This window comes from Harmonia axyridis, chromosome 3 (genome assembly GCF_914767665.1).
Source record: "Harmonia axyridis chromosome 3, icHarAxyr1.1, whole genome shotgun sequence".
NCBI lineage: Eukaryota > Metazoa > Arthropoda > Insecta > Coleoptera > Coccinellidae > Harmonia > Harmonia axyridis.
Window position 1 is genome coordinate 37,524,232 of NC_059503.1, and position 12,508 is coordinate 37,536,739.

The 12,508-nt window shown below is 33.8% G+C and overlaps 2 protein-coding genes across 2 annotated transcripts; one reads left to right on the forward strand and one right to left on the reverse strand.

The window, feature by feature from the left end:
- Positions 1-2,153: 2,153 nt before the first annotated feature.
- LOC123676165 (sorting and assembly machinery component 50 homolog B) lies at positions 2,154-5,292 on the reverse strand. Its single transcript, XM_045611894.1, has 8 exons — positions 5,113-5,292; positions 4,919-5,059; positions 4,637-4,855; positions 4,354-4,565; positions 4,160-4,265; positions 3,838-4,107; positions 2,524-2,812; positions 2,154-2,464 (listed from the first exon to the last, which is right to left on the reverse strand). The coding sequence occupies exons 1-8, from the start codon at positions 5,131-5,133 to the stop codon at positions 2,280-2,282; spliced, it is 1,443 nt and encodes a 480-aa protein (XP_045467850.1). The 5' UTR covers positions 5,134-5,292; the 3' UTR covers positions 2,154-2,279.
- A 6,119-nt stretch (positions 5,293-11,411) lies between these two features.
- On the forward strand, positions 11,412-12,224 carry LOC123675288. The gene has a single exon (XM_045610634.1). It carries the CDS (start codon positions 11,412-11,414, stop codon positions 12,222-12,224), a length of 813 nt encoding a protein of 270 aa, XP_045466590.1.
- The last annotated feature ends 284 nt before the right edge of the window (positions 12,225-12,508 follow it).

A 12,508-nucleotide genomic window follows, 5' to 3' on the forward strand; every position in this document is an offset into this window, starting at 1 on the left:
AATTGCTTCATCAAGCCCAACTTTATATGTAACAGAGGAAGTATGATTTTTTCTATTACTTACCCGAGTTAAGGAATCAAAAGGGTCAGTTCAGGTACTTGATAGGCAATGGTTCCACTATTTATAGATTTACCTGGAATTTACTCAATTACAGACTGACAATAAAACCATTCAATCCCAGGCCCAAAAAAAAATTTTTTTTGTCCTGTGTGTTATCCTTGCAACCTGATAAAAAAGAATATTTAATGAATGTAATTGAAACGACTCATTGAATAAAGCTAGTGTTTTACCTTAATTACAAGATATTTTTCATCACATGCCTCAGAGATAAATTTTTTGATTTCATCGCAAGAAAATACTTATATGCTTTTTTCAGATGATAGCCAACTGATTTCCTTTCCTCAAGTGAACGCAGTTTAATATAATTTTCCAACGCCTTCATTTATGAAGAGAATACTTTAAAGCATGGAATAATGGCTCCATAATGCTGTTGGTTTCAAATTGTAATTCATTTGTAAAGACATCAGTTTTGAATTGACCATACAGAGTGTTCCTGAATAGGAGGTACAATCGAAAATGACAGATTTCTCGGATCATTTTAAGAAATAAAGTTCTCCATAACATGGGTCCAAAAACGATTTGTTTTCGAGATACAAATATTGAAGTTCAAGTTTTTTTCTCATAGTACCTTCCCTTCACAAGATAATTGACGTGAATTTGACATAGATATTCCAATTTGAAGTCTTCATAATGTGATATGTGAATTTTGAATGCAAATCTACAGGGTGATGATATTTTTTCTGGGTGCCCGCTTCTTCTTTCCAGACCTTTTTTTTTTGGTGAACCACTGGTAGTTTAGAAAAATGTAATAAGAAACACTGGTCCAGTACTACAATTTATGGTTTCTTGTCGGTTCTTGTCAATTTTTTAGTAATCCTCAAGAAAATTGTGATTAATAAATAATTAATTATAAGTTTTGGTACTCAAAATATTCATCCAACATGCAGAGAAGATCAATAAAGATTCGATACACTGTTATATGCATCACAAAAAAGTAGGACTACAAGAAACACCCTGTATCTCGAAAACATAGCATTTGCGGGCCCATGTATAGGACATTCTATTCTTAAAATTATTCAAGGAATTTTTCATTTTTCTTCATACCTCCAGGAACAATCGAATGGTATAAACAATCGAATCAAAAAAATTCTATTACTTCGAGTATTTTTGGTTCAAACCTCCGTCATCAAACCTTTCTCATATTACAGATAAAAACGTAAACGTTGTCGTCAAAAAAATTTTTCAATTACCCCACCCAAGAAACAAAAAGATCTACGCCCTTTGAAATCATTAAATGGATATATCCACTTGCAATTCTTATCGCGCCGACAGCTTGGTTATTCTTTTATCATAGTCAAGTCCATCATTCGCGAGATTCACGGGTTCGAGTCCTGACAGATTTAAAATTTTCAGTAGTGCATAATGACTATCATTACGTTTCTGAAAGATCATTTGAAATGTACGGATTATAAATTTGCCGTGGACAATATTTTTTAAGGCCCAAAAATGGCGCATGGTACGATAAAATATAAGGTATACTTTTATTTTTCAAAATGGTCAAATATTTTTAATTATTGTTCAAATTGCTTTTAAGAGTTGGGTTCTTTGAATTTCTAGTACTTTTATGAAATGTTATGGTCATAAATATGAAATTTGAAGATTTTTATTTGGCGAAGATTCATCATATCTATTAGAAACCATATTCCAAAAATCATTTCCTTTGATAAAACAATTTGTAAAATGAATTTTTTTATAGATTTTCAACAGCCTGTATCCTTTCAACCGAATCGGAAAAAATGGTAAAAGAAAAAAGTGTTTCTTTTGACCTCAGTTACCTACTGATGAAATATATGTAAATGTTCCTGAATTTTTTACACAAATGAAATTTGTGTATCAGACTTCAATTCAATGGCATAAATTAACTCAGAAATATTGGAAAGTATTATTTTTTTTATGACATTTCAACATGTTGACGGTCTTAACAAGTATTGCAAAATCACCTTTTAAAGTTTATATAAGTATACATATATAATTCTGAAACGCCCTGTATACATGAATAAAACTTTTTTCAATGAATACATATATGAAACACATAAAGTTAACAACTTTATTAATAACTTCTACAATACATAAATTTCAAAAAGGTAAAAGTTATACCCACATTTGCCACTTTGTACAAATAGTGCAAATTGTTAATACTAGACTGATTGATCAGATGTTCACAAAAATCTAACTCCAATACCAAACTGTATCCCTGGTTGTGTAAGGTCATTCTCGTCGAATATCTGTGGAACACAGTAGTTCAATTCTATTCTCGCCATGTTTCCTAGTCGAAGGGCAAGACCAATACCATAAGATAGTCGTAGGTTATTTCCTAAAACTGTAGTGATTGGTTCTCCTTCTGCTACAATTTAAATAAATTAAATAAATACAAAGAATAATTCATATTGAAAAATATAGTACCAGGTTGAAATTCTCCTATGTTTCCTGTATTGACAAAGAAATGTGTTCTAAACAATTCACCAAGCCCACCGCTTCCTGGTCGGAAAGGTAATGGGGTGAAAAGGTGGAGACCAGCAGCCCAATATCCAAGGGCTCCAGTGGCATCTCCATCAGAATGGGGGCCAGCTCCTCTGGTTTGAAATCCTCTAAAGGATAATGGGCCACCAAGGTAGAACATATCAGAAAGGCCTATCTTCATGTCATTGCCTATACCCCTCATAAGTCCAAAACCAAAGCAACTTTGCAGAACCTAATAATAAAAATTATTCACAAATAAATCATTTGAATTAATTTAATCTTATTGTTGGACCTTGATTACCAAGGGAGATTTGAAAATTAAGAAATATGGTTTATTAATTCAGTGATTAACTTACAAAATTATTATATTATTATATACAGGGTGATTAACCGGGATGGCCTATTAGACGTTTATGGGAAACTAATCATAATTTTGAGCTGAAAATTTACATAATGGGATTTGAGACAATGATCTTTCTCCCTAAAATATTTTCAGATCTCTACAACTTCTGGTTATACCGGAAACAGCCTACTACTTCCTTATTTCAAATGGCACACCCAGTATATAAATGTATCATTTTTTTTAGCTTTTTTGAAGACAATTTCAGCAATATGCCATACCTTAGGTAAAAACTCAACGGTTCATGAGTTAATGGGATTCTTATGAAAAAAATGGTGCCGATGAGGAATCGCATTTTTTTTTAATATTTTGGCAGAAAAAGCTTTTATCGAAAACATTTTTGTCTTTTTTGATTCAAAATGTACTATTATCATAAGATCATGAACTTTGACAACTCAAATCTATCAAAACTCAAGATTGTCAAATTAGATCCTATATTTTATATTATTTCAGTCGATTCTATGTACAAAAATAGTAGGGGTTACTTAAGCAAATCCTAAACCTAAAATGAATACTTTAAGAGTTATCGAGAAAAAACTTTAAATAAGGAAAAACCGCAATTAATCACTGTGTGGAGGTAGTGACCAGGCCCGGTCTGGACAGGTCAGCGATCGCCAAGGACCTCCACATATATCTATATATTTATTCATCAAACTATCATTTGTTCCTATAGATAAGAATTTAATAATTTGAGAAAAATTGTGTATAATCTCTCACAATCTTATAGATAAGGGTGTGTAGTTATATACACCTGTGTGAACAGGTGACCTTCTACTCAGTACAGTGTTCACCTTCCTGAATTTAAACTATTCCTGTTTCTAGTATTGTGTCGATGTATTTCACGAAATATTACTCACAATATCCTCATACAGGGAAATATTGGATTGAAGAAACACATCATTTTTCCAGAATCCAACATCACCACCCAAACCAGCTATTTCTGTAGTGTTTTGAATTAAAGTCCCACCAGTAGGAAAAATATTATCATCCCTCATATCTGTAGAAACAATATGCCTTAAAGCTGATTTCAAAGTTGCTCCAGACTGTTCTCTAACCTCGAATGATGTAGATTTTCCAGCCACACCTAACTCTCTTATAATACCCTCCCACTGAATATTATGTTTTACCTAAAAAAGAATTGAAGTCATATCTTGAATTGTCAATTTTTTGATTACCTACTAAAGGAAAAGAATGAAAACCCAAATCTAATAAAATTCCTCTACCCCTTTCTCGGAATCCTGAGGCATCAAATTCGGAATGATTTTGGAAAACACTGGCAGTGATTCTGAAAATTGTCAGAATTTTTACTCTGAATTTCCATAATATTTAGATTCATTAGATGAAGAAAGAATAAATTATAAGAACGCACTTACATAGGATGAAATTTCCCTTTAAGTGGTTTTATAAAAGCCAAACTAAATTGAGTATTTTTTTTTGAACCATGACTATATTCCACTTGAACTTTTTCTCCTCTACCATAAATATTAGGAGCTTTCATACCTACTAATAAAGAGCCTTCATTGTCTCCTATATGGGTACTTACACCTCCTGTTAATCTTCTATATTCTTTAACATTAAAAGTTACCTAAAAAATTCCAGGTTTATCAATAAGGAAAACCTTACTATGCAAATGCTACAATTTTTAGTTCGACCTACATCCAAACCTTCAGGTGTACTTCCTACTCCTTTACTTGTATCAACAAATACAGCTATATTTTTAAAACAACCAAGTTCTTCCAGTTTTAAACGAGCTCGGTGAGCCCCAATGAGCACATCCTGAAACGTTGTTGCAGAGAATAGGTCATCAAAACAGTCTTGTACGTAATCGTCTTTGGTTCGTTCTAGACCATCAATATGTATTTTATCTACTCTAGCCTAGAATAAACAAAAGTTCTATAAAAAACTTAATGTCCCAACATATAACCTCAAAAATATTACTGAAACCCCTTCTATTATAATATCTTTAGCATTTGGGTCCGGTTCGCCTTGTTCGGAGTTATACTTCGGTAGATCGTCAGGATTCGGGGCAAACGACATCAAAGGGGGATCATCTAAGGGATATTTTGGAGGATGTGGGGCCTAAAATGAATTTCTTGATGAAATGATATAACACAGTGATAATACGAATTCACCTTTGCATGCACTATTCCCATGGTGAATTATGATAGCCTATGCTTGTTTTACATAGAAACGAGAAGAAAGAACATCAGTTTATTCTAAAATTATTGGGAATTTTCATTGTTAATTTTCGAAATTTGAAGATTATTTGACAATTACAGCCAAAAGTGACAATAATGTCAATGTCGAATACAGTTACAGAACAGAATACATAATTGTAGGGATGGGACGGAGCATATTTCAATACCGCGATTTTGGAACGATATTTTTGAGTAACCTAGTCGCGCGTTCCACAAACGTAAAGTAACCGGTTTCAAAGTAACAGGGATGACTCAATTTAAATTTATCATATGAAAAATAAAAGTGAAAAATGTATCCAAAGGTACCTAATTTTAACTTAAACTGAAACTTTTAATGGAATTGAATTTAAAAATAAACTAATTGAAATATCCATCGATATACAGGGTGGCCACTTTTTCAATGGGATTGTATTGGTAACTTTTAAACCATAATAGGTATTTAGGAGGTCGGTCAAATGGAGAAAAAGTTGCATGCATAGAAGCATTATCAAGCAGTTCAAACAAATCGTGATTATCAGGGCCGGTTTTCGAGATATCATAAGAAAAGTAAATTATGTCATTTTGATTTTTCTTTTTTTCCCACTTTATTTCGAATAATATAAAAAAATGTTACAGGAATTTTTTATTCGACAGTAAATTATTTTCAATTTGAGTAATCAGATTTCGTATCCAACGTTTTGTACTCTCTGGGCCACCCTCAACCTCATTTTTTTTCAATACGGACCTGCATATTTTATGACATTTTTCGAAATAACTTTTAACGCTGGATTCAATGATATATCATACAATGTCATTCAAAGTTGATTTTCAGGAGATTTTGACGCTCATCCAAAATTGAGGTGTGTATGTAGGAAAAAACAAGTCTATTTAACGATATCAATGTTCTGACCCAAATTCAATCGAACCCAGAAAAAAAATCGAGAACTGAGGCCAGTGAATGGAATTTTTAAAAACTGCTCTTAATAAAATAGTCAAGAGACGCGAATACAATGGTTTCAAATTTGAATAGGTACCAAGCCTTGCAAAAATTATATCGTAATGCTCTCAAAATAAAGTTCGATTCTGTAATTTGTTTCAACGGAACAAATGACAAATACAACAATAGTGATACCTCGCGAGAAAATTGAGAATGTTTTGGAAGGTATTCAAGGAGACCAAACAAGCAAATGTATAAGAAGTATGGGTTCCAGAACCGTAAAGTGCATTTTACAAAATGGTGGACATTTCGAACACTTACTTCATTAATTTTCATTTACTTTCGAATAATCATTTGATTTTTCTTTCATTAAATGATACTTTCGTTTAATTATTATGAATTGAAATATTTAAATGATTATTATAAAAGAAGAACCAAGAAACCAGTATACTGGTTTCTTGCTTTGATTCTAATATGTTCCATTTAGTTCAAGATGGGTAAGTTGATTTTCTTATCGAAATTTATTGCATATTGCATGTTGTTAATTAAACTAAATGAAGGTAATACAGATCCGACCCAAAGAAAATTGGATAAGGTCAAAATCACCTGAAAATCTACTTTGAATGACATTGTATGATATATCGTTGAATTCAGCGTTAAAAGTTATTTCGAAAAATGTCATAAAATATGCAGGTCCGTATTGAAAAAAATGAGGTTGAGGGTGGCCCAGAGAGTACGAAACGTTGGATACGAAATCTGATTACGTCAAATTGAGGATAATTTACTGTCAAATAAAAAAATCATGTGACATTTTTCGATGATATTTGAAATGAAGTGGGAAAAAAAGAAAAATCAAAATGACATAATTTACTTTTCTTACGATATCTCGAAAACCGGCCCTGATAATCTCGATTTGTTTGAACTGCTTGATAATGCTTCTATGCATGCAACTTTTTGTCCATTTGACCGACCTTCCAACTCTTATGGTTTAAAAGTTACCAATACAATCCCATTGAAAAAGTGGCCACCCTGTATATGTACCTATATATAATATATATAGTTAATTTGGATTTGGGTATAGCTTAACTAATGTGAATCAGCTTCAAAATGAGTTTGTATTATAAGAAGTAGCCTAGTAGCCTAATAATTGGTTCTTTGTATATATTTTATATATATTTATACATACAGGATGTTCCATAAACAGTGCGAACGAATTCAGGATATTGTTTTCAGAGATATTTGGGTTCAGGAAGGTCCTTTAGGGTTTTCCTGCAAATACTTCATTTCCTATGCATTCCAAATAAATAACAATTTCCCGTTATTTTCGAAACGGTTTGGGATATTGGAATGAGGTTTGGTAAATATGGAGACCTCATTAAGGTTTCACGTTGAACACCTCGTCTTCATCAACTACAGTGTTGTGCGTACTGGCATTGACTTTCATATTTGTGAAAAAAAAGTACGCCAGTGCCTTTTACAAAACTTAAATCATTTACGATCGCTCAAAAACTCCTGTCAGTGCTTTTATAATTTTTTACATTCATTTGCGCCATGTTCAATGAGGAAAAATTCCTTTTCCTCTAACTTCGTAAACATCGTTTCTGCCATTGTGTTTTTAGTGCCTACTGAAATATATTTGATTTGTATAGTATCTTCCAGAATTAACACTAAACAATTCGAATAATTATTTTCAATATTTTTGATGTTTTTTTTTAAAATTTTTTTATTATTTCTTCGATAAAAATTGGTTGCAGCAAGTTTAAATTAGTTAGTCCGAGATTACTTTCAACAATTGAACGATTGAATCAATCGGAAATGCAAGGATACTTGAAAATTCTCTGTAAAATAGCGGTAAACAAAAAAAAACGATTTTATTTGTTTCTCATTTGTAAACGTCAGTTTCCAAAAACACAATATTAATCAAGAAAGTTTATTTTATCAAATCACTAACTTGTAAAACTGACAGTTGACTTGCAAAATTTTTACGAGTTAGTAGTATTATTTACATTAGAAAATTTTGTTTTATCGTCATATATGTTGAAAATCATGGTACAATTGTTATTTCCAGTAACACAGATTTTTGATGATGAAAGAAGTGATACTGAAGATGATGAACCATCTGTTGACTCAGAAACTGATGCTGAACTCGAGGACTGCAGAACATTTGTACTCTCCTTATACTACCAAATAATTTGCTAGACATTTCGATTTTTTTGTTGACCGAATCATCTACATGACTCATCGCAATTTCGGTGCTCTTCCACCCTCCTGCACGCTTTAGTGCTAAAATATCTCCACCCGAATCCGCAACCATAGTGGCTCCAGTTCTGCGAAAAGAGTGGCCGGTGTATAACTCTGGGTCTTTTAAACCTTAATATTTCGCTATTTGCTTTGAGATACCACCAATAGTGTGCTGGCCAGCATTAAGGGCAATGCACTTTCCATGTCGGTATGTCAAAAAAAATCTTAGGCTTTCTGTTCCAGGAGGCCGAATATTTACATATTTTCTGTATAACATGCAAGGCTTGAAGCTGCAGCCATCATCGGTTATGGTGAATCTTCTTGTTGTTAAATTTTTTGTTTGCCGCAATGTCACAATAATGTATTTTCCCATATCTTCTACATCATTCATGTTTAAGGAGAGAATTTCGTCACATCGACAACATCCAAAAATCCCAAATATTGTTACAATTTTCGCCAGCAACCACTGGTCATCAGGAGCATGTAAAAGAAATTGTTCAGCCTCTTCTTTACTTAATACCTTGGCCTTTTTTGGCGTATAACGCTAATTTTTTCGTTTCAGAAACGCTATTACCTTTTGAAATCTGCAAATGACAACTAAACGTCATATTTTTCAATAAATTTTTTAAGGAAAACAAACTTGCGAACAGGGGCATTTTTTTTCATTTCCAAGCAGCTTTTCAGCATAGACCATTTCGCCCATAAAGTATTAGGGCTGAATCTAGCTGATAGTTGATTCAAGTAGACCAACAAAACATCTTCAGTTTGCCACTTTTTGAAGTCGTCGTATTCTCGCTCGTACCTTGAAGCTGATTTTGCAGGTAATAAACTTGAAGCTACACTACTGGCTGCCTCAATAATTTCTTATGGTACATTCATTCTCGTTTTCGCCAAAACAAATGTAAAGAAAAATAAACTGACATGTTCATGGCAACGCTTCCATAGCTTACATAGACTTATGTCTATGATAGCTTACGACATTTGAGACAAATTATTGAGATTTTTTTGGAATTTATCTAACCTTTTTACAAATGAGAGACAAATAAAATATAAAACAATACACGCAAGGTAACGGGTTTTACAGGCTCAAGGAGGTAACTGACTCGCCTGCGGCTCGTCAATTATATCCTCCATTCGCCAGTAAAAACCCCATTACCTTGCTAGTAATGTTATATACTATATAGATATATGAAATGAGTATCTATCAATCTGTAATATTCAGTCAATTTGCCAATGCAATTCCAGATACATATATGTAGATATACCTAATTTCTTTCACGTAATAGAATTACACCAGTTTACACCATCTGTTTTTAATGAGGTGCCCTTTGTTGTTATTCTGAGCCACCAAAAAATTTTATGGTTTTATGATTTTGTTATGCTTGTGTACGTTCTTCTAGAATTACGTAGAAACTCAATAAATAATGAATTATCATTCAACAGGACAGTCCACAAATAGTCTAGGTATCCCAACAGTCTCGTTTCCTTCGTTCCTCTGTCGCTGGTACTCAAAATCGCTTTATTTTTCTGGAGTGGTCGCGAATGTAACGCGACTGGTGAGTAATCGGTATTCCCATCCCTACATAATTGCCAACAATTTTTTCTGTTCCCCAATAACCATAGGCGTGCTCTTTCTTGATGAAAAGGTGTCACAGCGAATCGGTCAATTGAAAATAGCATTAAGCTTTAGAGCGTTAGCTTCCCGGTCAAGTTCGTTCATGAGCAAAAACCGACTGGAAAATTTTCAAAATTTGATCAAAACTGACCGAGTTGAAATTTTGCACACATTATGACTTGTATTTTGGTGAGGCATTTTCGAGCAAATTTCAAAGGTGCACCCACTCTGAGGATTGCGGTGTTTCATCCCGAGATCACTGATGGAATCGTCAATGTGGCAACCAGTGGTCTCTGCCAAATTCACCTTCCTCTCCATCTTGGAGTGGTGACTGGTGATACTGTCATTGTCATTGTCAATAAAACTCAAGACTACACGTGGTAAGAACAACGGTTAACCTCCGAATCTATGGAATTCCTTATACTCATAGCATAGTATAAGGAATTCCATAGATTCGGAGGTTAATCGTTGTTGTTACCACGTGTAGTCTTGAGTTTTATTGAAAAAATTGAATACTAGTGGAAATCCTTGTTGAGATTAATTTTCATATCTTACTAAATCTTTGTGATACAAAATATAAGTGAGGTATGCCACTACTGGGATTATTTACATCATTAACAGAGGTGTTATCTTTGAAGCCGATAGAACTTTTGTTTTTTGATGGATTGGAATTCAGGGGGGTCTGAGGACCCCCCTGTATCGCCTATATCCCCCCTGAGATCGCCTATGTTCCCTAGAACCATAGGTTTACTAACCCCATCCTCTCAAAAAATATTAAATAACTTATATTCAATTAGTGAAGAATCAGATGGTGAGAATTTCTCTGTTGCTGAATTGTCTCTCCTATCAAGAGAGGTTAATAATCTTGTAGACTCCTTCCGCGATGATTCAGAAATCATTGAGGAAGCAAAATCTTTGTCGCAATCAATTTCTCAAGTTATGACACAAAAAGCTAACCGCTCAAAACCAAATAAAGCTAAGCTCCAATTCGAATATAACCACACAGTTCCGGGCCTTTTTATGGTAATAATAGAATCAAAATCTACCAGAAATATCGGGAACATCCACCCCATGAACTTGGCTAAAAAGTTAAACACTTTGAACTACAAGGGAATCAAAAATATCTCTAAAAGAGGCAAAAATAGAATTTCATTAGAATTTGATTTTCCTGATAGAGCTAACAATTTTTTAAAAGAAAATCCATTTGTGAATGATCCCGATATTGATGTATTTATCCCATCTAGAATGGTCACAAGTAAGGGGGTCATAAAATATTTTGGGTCGAAAATAACAAAAGAGGATATAATCAACCATGCAGAAAGTAAAGTTAAAATATTAGATGCTCGACAACTGAATAGAAGAATAACTACAGAAGGTGTAGTTTCTTAAGTCCCATCTAATACTTGGATACTAACATTTCAGGGAAAAAACCTCCCAGATAGAATTATCTTGTGGGGCTGTATGAGACATGTGTTCCTATATGTGGGTCCTGTCATACAGTGTTACAACTGCTTGAGGTATGACCATACCAAGGTTAACTGCAGTAACCCTGTTGACTCCAAACGCTGTAGAAATTGTGCTAGTAATCACAATGAGGGTGAGTGCCCTGATCCTAACAACCCGAAATGTGTCTTCCTTTCTGGAAAACATGCATCAACGGATCGTAATTGTCCTGAGTTCCTACATCAGAAGAAAATCAATAATTTAATAGCTGTAGAAAATATATCCTACTTTGAGGCTGTTAAACTCATCCCCAAAACTTATAAGGTGAACCTGTCGCCTCAGGACAATTATTCCCCTTCCCAACAACTACGCTCACAATTGTTTCCGCAGCTCCCCTCTAGGGCTACCAATACAATAGAGGATTCAACAATTGTCTCTGTGCACAATAGAAGAACTCTACTTAACTCTCGATCAACTCCAGTTCCTTCCTATTCAGCAGTCTTAGGTAAGAAAAGAAGGAAAAATCCACAGTCCCCAGGTTATGATCAGGACCTCCATGATTCCCAACTTTTAAACATCTCCCTTCCTTTATCGCCCATCGTAGGCAACAAACAATCTACCCAATCTGCTTCTGACTTTTCATCAGATAAAACCCCATTGGATTCAGATCCTTCTATCTCAGATAATGAGATCTTAAGTCTAATTTCAAAGCGTCTTATGGATAATAAAAGTTCAGAGTTATTGAACAATATTGTTGGATTATTGAAAAACATTATACCCCAGTCCCCTGAAACTAATAACATCCCTTCCACTCCTTCAACTTCCCAGTGAACACTACCATAGTCTTTCATAATTTTTCTCCTCTTACATTATTTTGAGTTGATGTAATTTTCAAAGTACACACTCTTGTGGTGGACATCATACAATGGAATATCAGGTCGGTTCTATCTGATATTGACAATCTAAAATCACTAATAGAGGAGTACTCACCAAGTATTGTTTTATTGTCGGAAACCTGGCTTAATGAATTTTGGAATTTCAAAGTTCCAGGATTTCATATTTATAGGCAGGATAGAGTCTCTCGAGCTGGAGGTATTGCCTCACTGATAAAGACA

Bases quoted from the DNA above. Each gene is read 5' to 3' on its own strand.
- LOC123675288 (XM_045610634.1), top strand. From the start codon at position 11,412: ATGAGACATGTGTTCCTATATGTGGGTCCTGTCATACAGTGTTACAAC.
- LOC123676165 (XM_045611894.1), bottom strand. From the start codon at position 5,133: ATGGGAATAGTGCATGCAAAG. The intron at 5,060-5,112 runs GTGAATTCGTAT...AATTCATTTTAG, and splicing joins TGGGAATAGTGCATGCAAAG to GCCCCACATCCTCCAAAATA. The intron at 2,813-3,837 runs GTGAGTAATATT...TTTTATTATTAG, and splicing joins TTTCCCTGTATGAGGATATT to GTTCTGCAAAGTTGCTTTGG.